A 20398-nucleotide genomic window follows, 5' to 3' on the forward strand; every position below is an offset into this window, starting at 1 on the left:
ATGGACAGACTCTAAACATGATGTGTGTCAGCGTTTCAGCCTCTGGGGATGACACGTGACCCGGGTCAGGTCTGACATGCTCTGAATTCTGGGCTAATGTAAAAGTAACGACATCTACAACAGGACACATGCATTTTATTCCAGGCAAGCACTGGTAGGCTGCGATACACACACTGACAGAAGTTTAAAAGATATAAAACACACTTAAAAACTTCCAGAAACAGAGAGGACAGATTGATGAACGAGGGCTTTACCTTCTGTGATGCTCCATTAAGGAGACCTCTGTCCCATAAGGCTTTGTTTCCTGTGGGGTCTTCATCCACATCGTCACTGGTGTTGGGGGGAAGACGCACCTGTGAAAATAAACCAGAAATCAAAATGTTTGGACTGGAACGTGCATGTTCACACACAAAGCAAACACTCCTCGTCCCTGCACTCACAATGCTGATGTTGCCAAACTTGTCAGCAGAAGCCATGGTGTCATAGTCGAGCAGACAGGCCGTCGTCACCCAGCGGGGATACGTGTCGTCCGCAAAGATGATCAGCTGGTTCTCGTTACGCCGGTAACGGACCCAAAAGAGACTCTCCTGAACATCGGACACGATTACACGCTGGCCGATGGTGTAGATGCCAGTCACCAGGTTGGGAACGTGCTGGGGAGGAGGAATTAAAGCTGTGAGGCACTCAGGGAAATTTAAAACAGAACATATGGTAAAAGCCAAACAATTATGCAGGAAACAACTGTCACAGGTATAATACTGGTCTACTGCACAATGCTTAACAAGCCGGCGTGATCCGTCTTCCATCTGGAGCACATGGATTCGTGCACGCATGTGGTCCCAATTCAAGCCAACAAAATACATCTTTCTTACATGAAAACATATTTGGATGTGCACAAACTGGTCAATTTCCACCTCAGAGAACATCTGCAAAGCTTTTGTCCAAACAAGCTCTAAAAGCAGCAATTTGAACATCAGCTTTCAGGCTGCTTAACAACACATTTTCACTGCAAAGACGATTTCAATCGCAACACTGTTACTGTCAAAATGTGCTTTGCTCCAAAGCTAATTTACAGTGACATAACTCCTGAAAACACAGACCTGACAAACTGAAAAGGGACAATCTGAAGCACACACGACAGCTGTCACTTCTGGCTGACAACAGGACTTTCATTCTTGGTGAAAATGAGGCATTTCCTGTTCTTACCAAACTCTTTCTTTACTTTAACTGGTGTAAGTTGAATTCTGATGAACGTGTTGAAAGGCTGAGACGAGTTTAAATGCTTCTAAATGTCTTCTGTTCACTCTTATTGTTTCTTGTAACCCATTAAGCCATTAAGAGGAATTTGGTAAATAAAAAGGTGGAAATGCAACCAAGAGAGCCTCTAATTTGACCATAATTACCCTTTTCAGGCATTTTTTCCTAAGTCTGTGTAATTACAGAACAATATAGCCGGAGGAGGGCTGAAACAAACATTCCAAATAGGTTTTTTTGGCTCAGTGTCACACCTCAACTGTACAATAAAAAAAGAGAATCGATACAAACCTGAACAATTCAGGCCTTAATGGAAGGACACGAATGCTTTCCCTGACTTGTGGGTAAGGTGAAAGCGGTTTTCTCACCGAGCTGTGGCTGAACAGACCGAAACTTCAGCATCTGCAGCCACAGTCCTAATTAACCTGCTTAAAGAAGTTCTAGTGGAAGCTGCTTTTTGCTGGTGGAAAACAAAGTGAGGGGAAACCCTGTTTTAACACCTCTCTGTTGGTCTGTCAGAGATGGAGTGAACTTAACCTGCGACTTCATTTTCAAATGAAAATCAGATTTGGCTGGTGAAATGAGGAACTTTAAAACAAAGGGACTGATAAAACTGCCTTTTTCACCCACATATATGCTTCCAAGAAACAAAAACCTCATCTTAGGGTACCAGAGGAGACACTGCGCTCGTATAACTGCAGGCTGAGTGGTTGATGGTTGAAAAAAGGTAAGTTTTTAAGTTTCATGGCTTAAAATGGCTCCTCATGCAGTGAATACGGGATACCTGAATCTGACCCAGGATCGGTTCCTCAAATCTTCTACAGGGAACATATGCGCTTAACAAGCTTAAAAAGCAGATCTTTCAGCATCGGGGAGGCTTAGAAGCAGGTCTTACCTTGTTCTCACACTTGCGGAGCAGCTTCTTTTTGCCCAAATCGTAGATTCTCAGCAGCTTTCCAACTCCAACCAAGACTCGTCCCTGGAACGGGGCGATGGCCAACGGCACGTCCTCCACTGGGGTCTGGAATTCAGAACAAGCTCTTCTTTAAAGTAGAATCAAACGTCAAACCGAACACGGCTTAACTGTGTTCTTTATTTTAAGGAGTTGTGTGAAGTACTTCTGGGCTAACAGCGACTCGGACCCTCCAACATTTCTATAGAAAATGGATTTCTAGAACAATAAACTATTTAAAAGTCTGAATTTAGCCTTAATGTTGCATCAAAAAGATAATTTCACTTTAATTAATGACAGAACTCAAAACCTGATACAGATAGTTTGAGCATTGTCACTAAATACTTCCAGGAAGTACCTTCACCCAACCATCGTTTCCCTCCAGAGGGAGCAGCTAAGCTACTTATTTTAAATAAGAACTCACTGACCTCCTCTGTGGCCTTGAATGGGTCATATCATTCATAGATGGATGTTTAAGGTTAATCCTACCAAACCCAGCTTTGAGTTAGAAGGGACTGTGTTTACCGTTTAAGCCAGACAGGATGATATGAGGTTCATTCATCACAACAAACTCACTTAATGACCTTCCAGGAGGCTCCTGTTCTTCATGCAACACTTTCCAAGTGATTTCACTCCACAACTTTCTTCTTTGCTTCTTGGAAATTTGTTCCATCTTGTCTGCACTTTTGTCCTAAGTGACAGCTTCGTCTCAGATGACAGTTTGACTGCATTTTCTAACAAAGCTGGTTGTTTTCCACAACAATGTGTCTTTAACTACCCCTGTATTACCGTCTCTTGCACAACTGGGATCATTTTTCAGGTCTTTTTCCTTGACTCTTACAATTAAATTAAGTTTGTGTGTGATCGTTAAATGAGCAGAAACGTCTGTATAATGCTAGTTCTGCACGGTGTGGACACCTTCAATTACACACACAGAAACAAGCAGGAGAGATGAAAGCAGTTTGGATGGTTAAAGAAGGCCCACACACCCTGCATCTGGAAGTGGAGTTACAATAAAGAAAATTATATTCAAGGGTTCTTTTATCCCAAATGCAGTAACTGCAGTCAACAAACTACAGTAAATAAAGTGTGAGCACAATATATGTTCTGGAGCTTTGTTTTTATGCATCCATTTAACTGGTAAGACCAAAGAGAAGTTACCTGCCCCGACTGGAAAAAGTTCTTCCTTTTTATTTCAAAGATCATATCAGGAGTGAGTGATTCAGTATCAACAGCTTATCTCAGTGAGTTTGGTAGGAAATGGAATTAAAAAAAAGCATCCACAGGCAGGAATGGAGCCTTGTCTTGTACCACAAAATATATCCGAGAGCCTGGTGACCATGACAGTGGTCTGCACACAGGAATGTTTTCGTGTGCATACATTGGGCTATTACAGATGAAATGCCCATATTTTATAATAAACTGTAGCACGTCTATCCACACGCATGTTAAAAAAGTGTGTCATGACCAGACAGAATTACCCAAAACATCAGATCTGGTTAAGTGGTTGGGAAATCCCTTCAGCTCAATGAAAAGAAGTGGCTGACCCCACTGTGAAATACAGTGACTCATCACTTACAGCCCATGTTGTTCCACATCAGGTAACAAATGCGTGTGGGCTGATTCACCCCGATTGTCTCCACCCGGCTCCAGTGTCCTGGGAATTGCCCAAAGAGCAGCATGGGACGCCACGGTCGCCGACATCCGTTTGTGTTATCGTTAAAGCTTTATGTGGGGCAGGCCTCGCCGATGACTCAGAGGACACTTTTCCCTTCGAGTCAAATCTTTATCTTAGAATTAAACCTCTTCGTCTCAAATCATCTTTCCTTTTCTGAAGGTATTCTGAGCAAAGCAGATGGACAGGACATGGGAATCTTCGTCCCCATTCCCCGATATCAGCCGGGAAAGCTAAAAACAAAGAAAAACATGTGACACTCGAACCCACCTTGTGCACAAACTCCAGCTTCTCCCCTCCACCGGTGAGCCGATAGGTATAGATAAAGCCGCCGCCCACGGACCTGGGGTTGAGGATCATGTCTCTGGCGACGCCCACCAGGACATACCAATCATCTCCAGTGTTGGTGAAGCGACACACTGCAACACTGAAAAGTTGAAAATGGAAAAGTGTGAGTGAAAATGTATCGAATCAAAGAGGAAATAACGATAAATCTTTTTTTAATCACATTAGCACAGAACTGAACGCTTAAGGCTGCCTCTGAGTAACTAAAGCTCCACATTAACATGATATGTTTATTACTGGCCAAGCGAGGTCTGGAAAAGCCTGTTTTCAGACAACAATGATCGTGCTGCTTTGTGTTGTTCAAAAGACAAGTTCCACGCACAGGAAATGTGATGCTGATGGTGAGGACAGAGGCCCTCTCCAGCACCGGAGTGCAGATTTATCACTAACAACATAACGTTAGAAAGAATTCAAAATGGCACGCTCATTCCTCAGATGTACAAAGTTTGAAATGTGCCGACTCATCCAACTTTAGCTCTCATCTGTCTGTGTTGCCTCTGCCGTCTTGATTGGGGAGCAACTACCGGCTTCCAGAAACAGACCGCTGCCAAAATGCTTTTACCGCTGTTGAGAAGAAGAATCCCAAATACACACTTTACAGATGCTCTGGTGTTCTGACTGGAAGGATGGCTTTTGTGCATTTTTGTGGCAAACTTCTAAGCTTACTTTAGAGGAGGAGTCAGCTGATAGTAGAGCGCCCTCTCCTGGGTCAAAGGCCAAAATACTCTAACAGCTCAATGCAACTTTGACTGCGGTCCGTTGTCTGAAGTGCTTACAGTCAAAAAGTGTTTGGAGATTAAAGTTTACTCATGTTTGAACTAACTTCTGACACTGAATGAAAATCGGTTGCCCTGATGCGCAGGGAGCATCAAACTCTATTCAACCGTCTGTTAAGAAGTTCAGACGGTACAAATCCTCATTAACCATCCAGACATGCTTTATGCACTGTATAAGTTATGGTGTTTCAGTTAACCTTAAAGTCATTTTAAAATGATCCGTTTCAACATGTGCTTTGTGTCCTGCTCACCTGAATGCAGCTTCGTTCTGCTCCAGCTGCACCTGATCCAGTGTTGCACCCTGTATGGGGTTGACCAGTCGCACCAGAGAGGCCCACTGTCCAGCTCCCGCTTTAGGTGCGCCAAAAATGGCTTCTGGGAGATTCTCGTTGAGGAACGCGGCGGCCATCTCAGCTGCCAGCTCTCGCTCGTCCTCACCAGCGGCCTCCACCATCTCCTACAGAGACACAACACAAGTAGCGGTTTTAAATGGGCTATTTGGTTTGTATTGAATTGACTGGCTAAAAAAAAAAAAAAAGTCACCGCCTGGATTTAACTAAGCAAATGATGCGAGGTTGCTTGAGTTAGTCAGGTCTATTTTCAAGTTCCCAAAGAATGAGGTCAGCTGACCACTGAACATGCTGAATGAGCAGGTTTTTCTTTCCAGCAAAAGAGTTTCTTCTTTCTTGATGGGACAGGTTCATTTCAAGATGACAATTTTAGGATTCATCAGGCTCCAACAGTGAAGTGAGTGGTTCAGGGAGCATGAGACGTGATTTTCACACGTGGATTAGCCAACAGAGTCCAGATCTTAACCCTTGGTCAGGTCACCCGATTACAAACTAAATGAAAGCAAATGTGTGTGCAGAAAAGCTGCAACTTCTCTGGTCCAGTGATAACATGAACAGAGCTGCTTTTGCAGTGCTTTGTTCTGCATTTTGGGACTAAAAACCCAAAATAAAACCCAACAAACGCTGGAGGTCATCATTTCCAATTGATTTAGCTAAACTTTGTAGCTGCCTCTAGTACAGAGACGCTGGGAAAAGCTGTGGCTCACCAATCAGACGACTGGACCATCTAACATTTAACAAGTGTTTTCAAACTCCACAGAAGACTCACAGTTACCCTCTCAGCACAAACGCCTTCTTTTCACACCATAAAACTGTGGGTGACTGGGGTTTACCACACTATGTAACTCGTAAGTTCTGAAGGATTTTCAATCAACCACTTATCTCGCACGGAGTGCACCTCATACCTCAGCCATCTGTTGCTTTCGCTGAGCTTTGGTCGCCTCCGTGTAGGCGTTGTGGTCAGTCTCAATCAAAATGAGGTTGTTGGTCTCTGGATGGATTACAAACTTCCTTGGACTGTACTGCAAAGGAAAGGCCACCTGGTTGAAGACGGCTCCAAGTTTCTCCAAAGCCAAGATTCTGGAAAGGGATCAGACGCTTCGTAAGTAAATCATTTTCAGCCTGAGGAATTCCGCAGCCTCTTTGCTAATGGACAACACACCGAAGGCAAAGTCACACAAAGTAAGTTCATCCATACCTCAGTGTGTTGGTGGAGATCGCTACAATGCCTTCCGGGCACTGCTCAGAGGCAAAGCCAGAGGCATACTCCAGAGTTTCATACGAGAGGGGGGTGAGGTGGAAGCGGGACTGGTAAGAGTAGCTGAGCCACGAACGGCTGGACATGGCCAGCACCTGTCAATCAGAGCAAACCGTGTCTTAGAAGTGCAACAAACTGGGATTCAACTAGTGATTTACCTTTATTCAACTGTTCTTTATGGTAAAATGACTTATCCTAGACAACAATGTTTATTTGTTCATTATAAATAAAGTTCACATACGGCTTCCTGCCCCTGCATCCTGACTCTGAACAGTTTGACAGGTCGTGACCCCAGATATCGTGTTCTGGTATCAGACAAGTCACCGGTCACAGGGTCCAAGACGGTCCTCAGCAGCACGCCGTTCTGGGGGAGGGGATTAAAACACACACATTACATGGTAAACGGATAAAGACACAAAATGACATGTGATTTAATCATTTTCTCTAGGCTGAACTTCTGCCCGTTTCAGTTTTTTCTTACAACATAACGTATCGAAAAGTGGAAAATCAGGTTAGAATATTCTTCCTGGACGACATCCAACACAGATGTTGTTCGGGTTTCATGTCATATTGCAGGTATTTCATGTGGAAAACACAGTTTTCTTTGTGCTTTCACAGGGTGAAACTTAACAGGAAGCCTTCTGGAATTAAATGGAATGGATGAATACCTGAAGCCCGATGTTGAGGTAGAGGAAGCCGATGGTTCCCTTATCACCAAGTTCATCTTGCTTCTCAACGCCTCCCATCTCTACGATACACAGACTCTCTGGCTGGGCAGGAAGGGCCTGCATACTCAGCGGTTGTAGACAGTCCTGAATATGGTGAAGATTTAAAGTGTTGAACAGTCTCAGCATACACAAAACACTTTTCAGTGGTATTCTTTCATGGCCTCATCAAACCTTTATAGAGTTTGGGGAACATTACATTTCCAAAATAAATAAAACCAGGTCCATGGTAAAGAATGAACCATTTTAATGATCAGGCAACAGCTTTCCTTACTGTTTCAGGACCTGTCCCAACAAGCAGCAAATGACCAAACCTGAGGTTTGTTCAGGAGTTTCAAACTCAGACACATTTCTAAAGTTTCAGTCCAAGTTTATAGGTTAGATGTGTCCGACAGTCATGGAATGCAACAAAGTGACTGTGAGCCTGAGGGCGCGTAAAGACACAAACACAACTAAAGCTCCAGCGCTCAGCTGTGTTCAGTTGGCAGAAATAAAATCATCTGTCTTGTGGGAGAGCAGGGCCTTGACACCGCCCGGACCGGACCGGACCGGACGTCGCGTCCCTACACCGCCCGGACCGGACCGGACGTCGCGTCCCTACACCGCCCGGACCGGACCGGACCGGACGTCGCCTCCCTACACCGCCCGGACCGGACCGGACGTCGCCTCCCTACACCGCCCGGACCGGACCGGACCGGACGTCGCGTCCCGACACCGCCCGGACCGGACCGGACGTCGCCTCCCTACACCGCCCGGACCGGACCGGACGTCGCCTCCCTACACCGCCCGGACCGGACCGGACGTCGCCTCCCTACACCGCCCGGACCGGACCGGACGTCGCCTCCCTACACCGCCCGGACCGGACCGGACGTCGCGTCCCGACACCGCCCGGACCGGACCGGACGTCGCGTCCCTACACCGCCCGGACCGGACGTCGCCTCCCTACACTGCCCGGACCGGACCGGACCGGACCTCGCGTCCCGACACCGCCCGGACCGGACCGGACGTCGCCTCCCTACACTGCCCGGACCGGACCGGACGTCGCCTCCCTACACTGCCCGGACCGGACCGGACGTCGCGTCCCTACACCGCCCGGACCGGACCGGACGTCGCGTCCCGACACTGCCCGGACCGGACCGGACGTCGCCTCCCTACACTGCCCGGACCGGACCGGACGTCGCCTCCCTACACTGCCCGGACCGGACCGGACGTCGCGTCCCTACACCGCCCGGACCGGACCGGACGTCGCGTCCCGACACCGCCCGGACCGGACCGGACGTCGCGTCCCTACACCGCCCGGACCGGACCGGACCGGACGTCGCGTCCCTACACCGCCCGGACCGGACCGGACCGGACGTCGCGTCCCTACACCGCCCGGACCGGACGTCGCGTCCCTACACCGCCCGGACCGGACGTCGCGTCCCTACACCGCCCGGACCGGACCGGACGTCGCCTCCCTACACTGCCCGGACCGGACGTCGTTTAAGGTCAGAATGAACCCCATCTAGACAAAGATGTAGCAGCATTCTCAGACAGCAGGCGCCGAATAGAGATTGGTTTTGGGCCACATACACACAGAATGATATAGAAAAGTATAAGAGTACGTCACAAACTGAGTTCACTGCTGAAACGTGCATGTCTCTGTGACGTTCTGTTCAACAAATTCGCCATAAGAGGCTGACCACGACGAGTCTGACTACTCTTTTATCCACAATGCAACGGTGACCCCACATCTGGACAATTTTCTGTTGTTTAAAACAATTAATGTAAGACAGGAGGAGGCCCAACATGAGCCGAACTCTGAAGAGTCAGAATGTGCAGCAGCAGCTGGTAATGGTCGGATAAGCTTTACGTTCCGTTGGGACGGGCGTAACTGTTACAACAACACACACAAACAATTAGTGGCCTGAGAAGACAGAAAAATGTTTGTTTATTCCCTGAAGGAGCTTTATGCCAAACTCTGCAACATCTACGAATTCCAAACCAGCATATTTGGCTCGTTTGGCTGCACGTAGAATTACTGATCTCCCGCCATCATCCAATTTGAAAGATGGGCCAAGTCTGAGGAAATAGTGAAACTACATCCACACCTCATCAACTGTGACTCCTGAGTGTTAGATGCTGACCGTCGGGGTTTACGTGTTTAACAAACAGGTTTCTGTTCGTACCGAAGGGTCCAGGGAGATGATTCGGACGGTGTTGTCGACCAGCCCAACAGCCAGGAAGCGGGAGCGTTGCTCACCAGGTGGGACGTTGGCCAGGCTCATACAAACCACATCTGCAGACATCTCCTTTCGCTCCGTGTACTCATTCAACTGGCCGGACTGCAGAAAAAAGCGAGTGTCATTACATCCCTTTATTTTCCCTTTATTAGGTTGAAAAACTCAGAGTGATAACCCTTTTCAGATAACTGAATGTAATTCAAAGCACGTTTAACTCCCAAAATATAAAAATCACATTACCCTTAATCAAGAATAAATTCATTTTCTGTTGACATTTTTAGCCAAAGCAGAAAAAGATACAAATTAAGTAAGTAGTCTTTTCCATTCTGACCATGTGAGTCTTTCTGCAATAAATACATCAACACACACAAGCATCTACTTTCTTACCGGGTCCATCTCAAAGTACACGAGTTCCCCTCCAGTCAGGGCGATAACCACCTGCCGCTGGTTCACAGCGCAGCGGACGATTGTTTTTTTACCAGGAGTTTTCCACTCATTCACACGCTTGTCTGCTCGAATGTGGCGGATACCATCCGGGTAAACCTGTTCGAGTGTTGGGAGGACAGACAGAAGCAGGCCGATCCGTTTGTTGCTTGGATTTAAAACCGTAGCAGGTAAAATGTACGATTACACACGCAGAGAAGCAACTAATCTATCACCTAGATGTAAGAAAATGGTGTGATCCAAGTATTCCACCCACCTGCACAAGGGCATCCTCACCAAGAAGAGAGCAGGAGAGAGTGGGCGTGGTTCCCAGAAATCCAGAATCTGTCACTTCCTCTACCGTCTCCCCAATGGAAAGAACCAGAGTAGCGTTGACGAACGACACGATGATGTAGGCATCAAACTCATCTAATGAACAAAAAGAAAACAAAGGAAAGGGAGTGATGATCAGACGTGAACGGTGGGAAAACATTCGTATTTAAAGGAAATCTGTGTTCTTTTCCATTTAACAAACAAGTGGACATTTGGTCGGTCACACTTGGAAAATGCCCCGTTTTACACTTTACGTCACATTTAGTGATGTAGTTTTCTGAGCAGATCAGAACTCCACTGGGCCCATCTGAACCACCAGGAACTAGACAGAGAAAAGCTCTTTTTTTAAATAAGGATGGAAATGAAAACAGGATCCAGCAGGATTAGCTCTATTTCTAAATCATAAATGACCAGGAGGAGTAGTTATTCCTCCATCCTGAGCCTCGTGTCGGGTACTGTTAAGGGAAAGATTCGTGCTGAGATCAGAGAGGTTGAAACTTTCTCCACGTTTCATCAGAGAAGAGACATGATAAACTCATCACATCCACAACACGCTCTTTATAACAGAGGCTTTATTTAACAAGAAAGACTGGAAATGAAGCCTGTTAGTTCTGTGGATTCTTGTGAGTTCACGAGATGATCCATCTTGTAAACGCCAAGCTGCGACCATGCCTAAAATCACTCACTTATCACTTTTTTAGAGGACTACACACTGAGTTTACCTATTTTTTTTTTTTCCTTATTGCTGTCCGAACAGATAGTGAGATTTTATAGAACTTGTATAGTATATATAAGTATACTATACTATACAGACTCACTTGTTTCCAGTAACATTCATACCACCCCTATGCATATCCACCTTTTTGACCCACGCCTCCCTCGTCGCCTTTTTACCGATCCGTCACTCTTTCTGCTGTTAGGCTGTCGCTCTCTAAGGGAAACCATCTCCCTCTGAATCTGTAGCAGCAAAGATTTTAACCAAAACATCTACTCTTAGCAAAGCCTGCCATCTAGTGGCAGTGAGTAGAAACTAGATTTGATGTGCTTTGTGGGACTTTTAACCGTTTTAATCAGCGTGGGGGCTTGTTGGAAGTCCACAGAATAGTTCAGGTCACTGCTACATCCACAGTAGCATCAGAGGTTAACATCTGTGGATTTAGTTGCCGCTGTCGCTCAACTGACACCTGCTGCAGTTCTGTGCTGCTGTCACGCTTTGCAGCGACTGTCGGGCTCCTCTTTCCAACACACGTAAGGCGAACTATCAAGCTTCTGACTGGTTTATAAGCAGTTGAGGTGTGAGGAACATGAACGCCGTTACCTTCTATGTGTCTGCGTACAGTCCACACAGCATTGGGGTTTCCAGGCAGCTCAGACACGGCCATCTCTGAAACCTGACACAGACGAAGAGAAAAGGAAACAAAAAGGAAAAATGACTTGTTTTCCAGTTTTCAATCATTTTCTCCTGATACTTTAACTGCTTGTACCAGGGATGTTATCTGGTCATATAACCATTTATCAGTGTGTTTAAAAGGCAGGGACCACACATTAAGTAAGTCAGAGTAATTCAACAATCAGCAGAACACCGACAGACATTTGAACTTTTTTCGTACTACCTGACAATGTTTGGGTTAGTTGCTGAAAAACTGCAAATATTCAAAAAGATTTAGGAAACTTCCACATTACGTGAGCAACATGTAAATCAATTTGAAGTCTTAAATCATAGTTACTGAGTCACTGACGACAACGAAAGCTAAATCGCTCTTTCGATTGATCTTAGGCTGTTGATACTTCGTAAACAAATTCTTTTGAGACCTCTAAAAACACTGCATTTCATTTACAGAAAAAAACTCTGGGTGACTGTTAAGTGTTAAAGGTGTGCCACAGGGTTCCATTCTAAGACAACTTTCACTCCCGGCCGGGGCTTTCTGCGTGGAGTTTGCATGTTCCTGTCGTCTTCGGGTTCTCTCCGGGTGCTTCCTCCCTGTTCCTCCCACGTTTGGTTAATAATTCTGAAACTGACCCTGGAAGTGCGTGTGAGTGGTCTACTTTTAAACTTCTCATTACAGCACATCATTCTGTTTTGTAAAACGTTGTCACTGGCAGTGCATTTTATGGACCGGTTCTTTGGAGCGCCTTGTGATTTGGTGCAATATTGATAGATAAATAAATAAATGCAGCCATAAGCCACTTCTTTGCAAACTTTCCAGAGATGCAGCATGTCGACATAACTACACACAAACTTCATCCACATCAGTAAAGACATTGTGAGTTTTTAAATTGCTGTGCTCCACACAAACTAAACTGGATAAGTTCATCTATTTTAATCAATTTAAATCTCTTATGGCTGACCGTGTGTCATGAATACATGTTTTTCTTTGAATTGGTGTCAATTACACTCATGTCCTGGGCTTGTTTATAACATCTTAATGTGCACAAACCTTGGTTTGTTATTGCTACTCCTGATGTATGCAATAATTCACATTCTTACTACTTTGTTTGATTTCCTTTTAAAAGTACTCCACAATAGCCAAAAAAAGAGATACTCAAACCTCCTTTTGGATTATCTCCCATTGTTATTCACCGTCTGTGCTTCCGTCAGCTTTAAAAGGCCTTTTAGAGGCTAACATTTAAGAACTATATGGGCGACGTTAAACTGATGTTTACAAGTTTCAGTGTTGCCTTTTCACATTAAACCCATCTTTAAATGTTCCCAAAGCTAAAAGAAGACGTAAAAACACTAATTGTTGCAAAAAAGCAGAAAATGACAAAAAACATACACTGGTAGGAGAGTTTACTTTGCATTTATGCTGAAATCAGAATAAAAGATGGACTCTTCAGTTTTTACTCAGAGAAGAGACATGAAAACTTCATCAGTTTCTCAGCCAGCAAAGTGTGTTTTGATAGTAGATTTGATTAGAAGAGTTTGTACCTCCAGTCCGTGTCGAAGGACCCGAAGAGTAGACCTGGGCCCTCGTCCACAGGCCACATACAGCTGAGGTGTGTCTTCATTTGCCAAATCAGCAATCTAACGAGCAGGTAAGGAAACAGAGTGGTTAAAAACAAAGCAAATAAATATATTTTCCCACAATTTCCTCATTAATAAATCCGTGTTTGAATGAGTGACTTACTTGACATGACATGATGGGTGACAGGTTCTCTTGTTCATCCACCAGCACCAAGTTTTTGAGTGGGCGGGGCTGGAAGAAGAAGGTGTCTCCCTCCTCCAATGGCATCGCAGACGAGAACTCTGGCTCTTCATCATCGTCACCCAAATGAGCGATCTGATAAAGGTAGCTGAAGTAAAAAAGAAAGCACATTATTAAAGAGTGCTGAAGAGAAGGAAAAATCTGATGTGCAGTTTAAAACTTACTGGTTTCCAAACTCTGAGGACACAAACAGGAAGCCTGTCTTCAGGACACACATGGCTGTTGCCACGGGGATTGTGTCAAAGTACTTAAGTCTGATTTCTGTGACCTACGAGACAGAACAGATGTCAGTCATACATGACAAGTATATACTTTTTAAGGGATATTTAATGCATTCAACATATCTGCAGCTACTCACCATTTCTTCATCTGTTTCCAGAGTGACCTTAAAGATGTCTCCCTGCTCAGTCTGAGCCAGGAAAAAGAACATGGACTTGGTCTTGTGGGTGGCTGAACAGACAAATATCATGCCGCGCTCCGGGTCGTCCAGGTCATTCTGTGGGATGGACAGAAGGGGAGAATAAGTAAGCAGAACAAAGATTAACATGCACACAGAGGACAGAAAAAAGATGCAGTGGGTGACTTGCACAACAACGAATTTTCCACAGACAGGGAAAACGGGTCCACGTCTACTCAAAAATGCAAAGATGGACTCACCCTGCGCCGTGGGATGGGACAGCGGATGTCAGGCTGGTCTCCAAAATTCTTGTAAGTGATGTAGTTTTCCGAGCAGATCAGAACTCCACTGGGCCCATCTGAACCACCAGGAACTAGACAGAGAAAAGCTCGAGTAAGGTGCGTTTCTTTTCTTTTTAAAATAAGGATGGAAATGAAAACAGGATCCAGCAGGATTAGCTCTATTTCTAAATCATAAATGACCAGGAGGAGTAGTTATTTCTCCATCCTGAGCCTCGTGTCGGGTACTGTTAAGGGAAAGATTCGTGCTGAGATCAGAGAGGTTGAAACTTTCTCCACGTTTCATCAGAGAAGAGACATGATAAACTCATCACATCCACAACACGCTCTTTATAACAGAGGCTTTATTTAACAAGAAAGACTGGAAATGAAGCCTGTTAGTTCTGTGGATTCTTGTGAGTTCACGAGATGATCCATCTTGTAAACGCCAAGCTGCGACCATGCCTAAAATCACTCACTTATCACTTTTTTAGAGGACTACACACTGAGTTTGCCATTTTCTATTGCTGTTCGAACAGATAGTGACATTTTTTTTAAATTGTATAGTATATATAATTCTAAGCAGGGCTGGGCTATATGGCAAAAAAGATCTTATCAATATATTATCGATCCCAAACTTGATCATGATATATAGAGCGTTACTGCTATGTGACACCATGCAAACACTCCACTGTGCAAACATATTAGAAATTTTTCTCCCCTTGTGATTAAATAAAATCTAATAATTATCAATTGTAAATTAATACTCGCTACATGACAGATTTCTGAGATGTTTTTTCCTTTTAACAGCAGGAACGAGAACATTACATAAGCAGTGGCATGAAGATAATGTGTTAAATCTAATATGACTGATGTGAACAGATGGATTCTGTGTGTGGAAAAACACTGAGGCTGGTGTGTTAAGTTGTGCTACAGCAGTTAAAAGCCATTCAATTAAAAAGAGGCCCTGAGTAGTGTTTAAAGGTTTGCTTTCATTATGATGACTGATTGTCTGAAGTTCACTCGTCGCAGACAGGTTTATGTGATCGACTGTCAAGTGTCTTTAGAAAATCAAGCACTTTTCAGAGAGACCTGACATCTACACAAGTTTTCTTTCCAGTCAAATCACTTAACAGGTGCTCAAGAGCAGCTGAGAAGACAAACGACTGTTTCAGACCTGATATACGAGCACACGTCCAAATAATTACCAGTTATGAGGAAGTTTCCATGCTCTTCCAAAGCCTCGCTGTACTTTCGGACAACGTGATTCAAGCCAAGATCCAGCTCATAAAAGGTGAGTGTCTGTTGTGTGTTTGCAGCGGCTTCTCCCGTTGGGTCATTGTCTGCTTCCTGGAAAAAAAAAAAAAAACACTGGATCAGAAGTTGTTCAAATGTATCCATCATTACCTTCTAAAATGCTTTCCAGAGGATTCTCATCAATCAGGAATGACTGAGATCAGATGATAAATATTTCTCCAGTTAGAGACCAATCGCACAATAATCTGAATTCTATGAGCAGCTTTCTGTAATCTAACAAGCCTTCGGGTGCTACTTACTGCAGTTCACCCCGACTTACCTCATAGTCCATTTCTAAGCAGGCAAACATTGGATTTTCAAAGCCAACATCCACTCCAACTACATGATAGACCAGTGTGTTTGCTTTGTGGGCTTCCAGGGGAGAGGAGATGGTCAGTCTCGCAGCAGCATCTCTGTTCAGAATATAAACCAGCTTCTGTTTCTCTATTGCTCCTAAAGAAGTGGAGGACAAAACACAATGAGAATTCCTCGTTTTATTTCATTGGCTCAATTATAATCCTTGCTTATGAACATTTCCTTCTCTGAATTCGTGGAGGTATTGGGAATAAACCCTCATATTTATTTAAGGACTACTTAAACTTGGTCACTTTTGGGGTCTGTTTATGGTGTGATCAGACTCAATAATAGGTTCTGCTAGGTAAAAGAGATTTCTGTGATTTTAGACCTTACCGATCATAACAGCTCTGCCTTTAGGGTCAACAGCCAGGAACTGTCCGGGGACGATACGCCGGCAGCCGCTTTTCCCAAACGTCTCCTGATGGATCTTCTCAAACATGTTTTTTGATGGATGATACTCCAGGATGACGATACGACCACTGTCGCTTCCCACTACAATGTAATCTACAAATACACACAGAAGCACGTTTAAAAAAAAAGAAAGAAAAACTAAATAATCACATCTAAAAAAATCTAAACTGGGTGTCACAGCAGTTTGTAACTGAAAAATCAGCTCATAAATCCCTCCATGTATGTAAGAACTGATCTACACAGACTCATATCCTCAGAGGCTCTCTGGAGTCTTCTTAAATAAAGATGCGCTGTTCATTGGGGGAAAAAGCTAGAACTGTACTCGCATGAGCCTGAGGGAGGGAGGGAAATACCAGGCATGCAGAGGGAGAAGTGCTGTGTGATCTGCTCCATGCAAAGTCATTTTTGCTGATTTATAAAGGTTTAAAATATCATATTGACACTTTCTCAGACACAAGCACTTCGGTTACATACCTTTGGTTCCTCCAGTGAGCCTGAAAGCCATCAGAGATCTCACAACACCAAACACTTCGACTGTGAGAAGAGTGTGCACCTTTCCTGTGTTGGCATCAGGTCGCAATAATTCCAGGATCTTTCCTCTGGAAACAACAATCTCCTGCATCTTGGTTCCTGCAAAACCACAAACGACTCACGTCAACATTTGTTAGGTACCAGGTGGTTTTCCACTTTCCTTTTAAAGTGAAGTCAGTCAGTCAGAAGTAACAGGACACAGCCTTAGAACGTAGTTCTTACACGATGAAAGAGGCTAAAACTATTTGTAATGGGCCGCTTAGTGTGCCGTCCTTTAACTCTGACTCAATCATAAACAACAACAGAGACTGCACTCCCAAACTTCTTTCGAAGGCAGGATTCTGTTTACAGAGAGAATAAGAATCCTATCTAAGGCTGCAGTGTTAACGTCACGTCTTAAATTGGGTGAGTAATTTTGTTGATTTGCGTAGCATTCTTTAACGTATCACACTGTTTACATCCATCCACAACAAATCTTCCAAAGTGTGTGAATCTTTTAAACAGACACCCAATAAAATGGTGCACTGCACGGGACGTACGGGAAAATGCAAAAGCACAGAGAGCAGAGCGGAGAAACAAAAACTAAATACTGGCACACTTAAAACTGTCAAGCGACCGTAAACCAAAACAGCCTGGAAACCAAAGTTGTGACCTGCATCATCTCAGCCTCCAGGTGCTCCAGGGCAGTTTCAAGCCAACCAAGTGCATTACAAAAGTAAATGTGCGTCAATATTAGTCAGAAATACATAGATTTAAGGTTCACAGCTTATCTAATGTTTCTTTAACATGTAGACATATTCAATAAACCCAAAATGCAAAACATACTACAACAAAGAAGACTGTGTCTAAAGCAGAAGAAGAAGTGAGAAGAACAAATAACTATACCAAACAGGTAGACGGGACAAAGATGGAGGCAGCTCACCTGAGAAGTTTCCATGGATGGCATGGGTGATGCCAGTGGCGCGCTGCAGGGTGATGTTGTACAGAAACATGGCTCCCTTTTAGTGGCTTCCACAAAGTGTCCTTCTGGAGCTGCAAACAGAGCAATTAGCTCTGGTCAGAACTAAAGATAAAAAGATGGAAACAAAAACAAGCAGTGAATGGGCTGCAAGACATAACATGGAGGAGTCAAGCCGAAGCTAATAACTCCCTGACAGCTATGAACCAAAACTGAGAAACGATAGTCCAGAGGTGACAAAAATGCACCCGTTGAAGAGAGTAATTTACAAACAGTAGTACTGTGGAACAAAATCCAGGTGAATAAACAAGAGATGATGAAGAGTTTTCTGCACGCAGAACTTCGCAAGTTATTGATGTTTACGTGCCTTCGTTAGCATTAGCATAGCACTTAAAAATAACCTCCAACTGTTGCTTCCTGATTCAACTCTGTAGCTGTACACAGCAGCAAATAATATTTTAACATAAATCCAAACGGTTCGCGTCGTGTTAACCGCCATTCTTCAAGTTGAGGACGCCTTTTCATACAAAGCGCCACTTCTGCCTGCCGCCTCCACGTCTTTCATATTATGAAAGCCAAATCGGTCACTTTTCACAAGCATAAGATATGCAGCTAATTGCAATAAGGCTGCTAATTTATATAATTTCATATTTACCTGCGTGTGTAATGAGATGATTCTGATTTTTGTGGATAAAATTTCATGAACGCAAAGATTTCTCTGAAAGCCGACGACGGGGAGCCGTTAGTGGGGTCCTTCCTCTAGCATCATAGCGTCATCAAAGGTGGCCCAAACTGTGCCTCATAGAAAATAGGATGTAGTGGCGCATTGTAGCCAGCAGATATCAACAAAGACCTCAAGATTAAGGGATTTTTATTATTTTTCAAAGCAATTGTCTAAAAGATCAATTAATTATCTAGCTGCTGGAAAATATTTCAGATTAAATTGTTTATGATTTTAATGAACCACTTTTCACTTTTTTTGCTGTTTTTTTCCTGTCTACATATGTTAAAACAATTATTCAGAATCTTAGTGTGAAATTAGATACTGAATAAAAAACATTGTCAAAAATGGTGTAGTTTAGCAAAGGGCTGTTGCAGAGGTGAATATTTTTCACAGTATGTTCTGAAACCTATCGCTCACCAGGTTGCCTACAAAACTACTCTTCTGAGTTTTCATTTTCTGATTCATTCAGCACCGTTAATGGGCCATGAAACTGGGAATCCATCAGAACTGATGCTGTATTACCTCATGTGGAGTACATCCACTATAAAACACAACTGAGGACACTTTGGCTGTAAGATCCACTGCTGATATCATGGTGAATTTAGAAGCTTTTCCATGTTTTGTTTATTTTTCAGGCTCATCTTGAAATAGATTTAAATATTTTTCCCTCAGCCTATACATATGATTCTTCTTAATAAAGAAAAAAACACAAGTAGTTTATACATTTGGCAGACGCTTTTATCCTTACACTGATGCTTTTTATCCTTTCAGACTTACACTGGTAGGCGGATATGGTAAGGGAGTCTTGCCGGAGGACCCCTGCGGTAGTACCTTTCAAGCAGGGGATTTGAACGCAGGTTACCCACATGAAAGGTGGCAATCTTATCACTATACTATCCAGTTGTTCTGTTTTGTCGACTTATCAGAAATCAGAAACTAAAATATCTGACCTTTAGATTACTGAAAAGGTTTGTTCTGCAGCCACAGGACCTGGGCACCTTGCAGTCATTGAGTCCACCATGAACTCCTCTGGATACCAAAGTATTCTAGAGTCAAATGTGAGGCCATCTGTCCCACAGCTAAAGCTTGACTGAAACTGGCTCATCAACAGGACAATGATCCCAAACACAGCAGCAGATCTACAACAGAATGTGTGAAAAAGAAAAGAATCAAGGTGTTGCAATGGTCCAGTCAGAGTCCAGACCGCAGCCTGACTGAAATGCTGTGGTGGGACCTTAAGAGATTAAGACAATTAAGACTATTCGAAATTAATTCAAAAGTATATAAATGGTTAAATGAATACATTCATATGGTGATAAATGCTACTAGAATTTAATGAAAAAATAATGAATGCAAAAATTATTTAATATAATGTGAAATAAATAAATTTCTCTGCTTTAATTTTAAACTGCATTTGTTTTCGCTTGAGTTAATGTTGATATGTATCTACTTTTCCACTCAGTTTTAGATTTAATTCATTTAATTAAATTTTTTTAACTGGAGTGTATTTAGTTTCTTTGTTAATTTGTTATTCTTGTATTCTTTCCTCATTACTCTCATTTATATCATATTGATGGAACTGTTCCCTCTAAATGATTTCTTTCTGATGTTTTCCCCTTTGCACTTTCTCCCCTCGTCTATTTCCCCGCGTTTTCATTTTACATTTCCCTTGTTTCCATTTTCACATTACTGAACGCATTTCTGCTTGATTTTGCAAGTGAGGGGACGTCTTTTCAAAGTTTCAAAATAAAAATCAAAGAAATAACTGAAGGAATTTAAATAGATCAATACAACAAATAAACAAAGAATGAAAATCAAATATACTTCAATTTTGAAAAAAGACTACAATTGAAAACTGAGAGGTAAAATAGATCAATAGAAACATTTTACCATTTCGTTTTAGTAACATTTACAATCAGATTTGTAT

The 20398-nt window shown here is 43.4% G+C and overlaps 1 protein-coding gene across 1 annotated transcript in view; it reads right to left on the reverse strand.

Annotated features, from left to right (window-relative positions):
* Positions 1 to 18495, reverse strand: part of sf3b3 (splicing factor 3b, subunit 3) — a 30675-nt gene extending 12180 nt beyond the window's left edge. The window contains exons 1-24 of the mRNA XM_072386665.1: positions 18403 to 18495; positions 17712 to 17852; positions 16733 to 16888; positions 16181 to 16351; positions 15771 to 15943; positions 15403 to 15544; positions 14177 to 14289; positions 13878 to 14015; positions 13684 to 13787; positions 13442 to 13607; positions 13243 to 13338; positions 11632 to 11704; positions 10258 to 10409; positions 9945 to 10100; positions 9504 to 9659; positions 7279 to 7422; positions 6852 to 6974; positions 6551 to 6705; positions 6258 to 6432; positions 5254 to 5459; positions 4152 to 4308; positions 2150 to 2275; positions 441 to 653; positions 255 to 353 (exon numbers count right to left, since the gene is read on the reverse strand). Coding sequence (XP_072242766.1) covers positions 255 to 353; positions 441 to 653; positions 2150 to 2275; positions 4152 to 4308; positions 5254 to 5459; positions 6258 to 6432; positions 6551 to 6705; positions 6852 to 6974; positions 7279 to 7422; positions 9504 to 9659; positions 9945 to 10100; positions 10258 to 10409; positions 11632 to 11704; positions 13243 to 13338; positions 13442 to 13607; positions 13684 to 13787; positions 13878 to 14015; positions 14177 to 14289; positions 15403 to 15544; positions 15771 to 15943; positions 16181 to 16351; positions 16733 to 16888; positions 17712 to 17781 — 3264 coding nt within the window. The 5' untranslated portion in view covers positions 17782 to 17852; positions 18403 to 18495. The remainder of the gene's footprint in view (positions 1 to 254; positions 354 to 440; positions 654 to 2149; positions 2276 to 4151; positions 4309 to 5253; positions 5460 to 6257; positions 6433 to 6550; positions 6706 to 6851; positions 6975 to 7278; positions 7423 to 9503; positions 9660 to 9944; positions 10101 to 10257; positions 10410 to 11631; positions 11705 to 13242; positions 13339 to 13441; positions 13608 to 13683; positions 13788 to 13877; positions 14016 to 14176; positions 14290 to 15402; positions 15545 to 15770; positions 15944 to 16180; positions 16352 to 16732; positions 16889 to 17711; positions 17853 to 18402) is intronic.
* Between the last annotated feature and the right edge of the window lie 1903 nt (positions 18496 to 20398).

The sequence above is a fragment of the Leuresthes tenuis genome, unplaced genomic scaffold (genome assembly GCF_036924035.1).
Source record: "Leuresthes tenuis unplaced genomic scaffold, fLeuTen1.0.hap1 SCAF_5, whole genome shotgun sequence".
Taxonomy (NCBI): domain Eukaryota; kingdom Metazoa; phylum Chordata; class Actinopteri; order Atheriniformes; family Atherinopsidae; genus Leuresthes; species Leuresthes tenuis.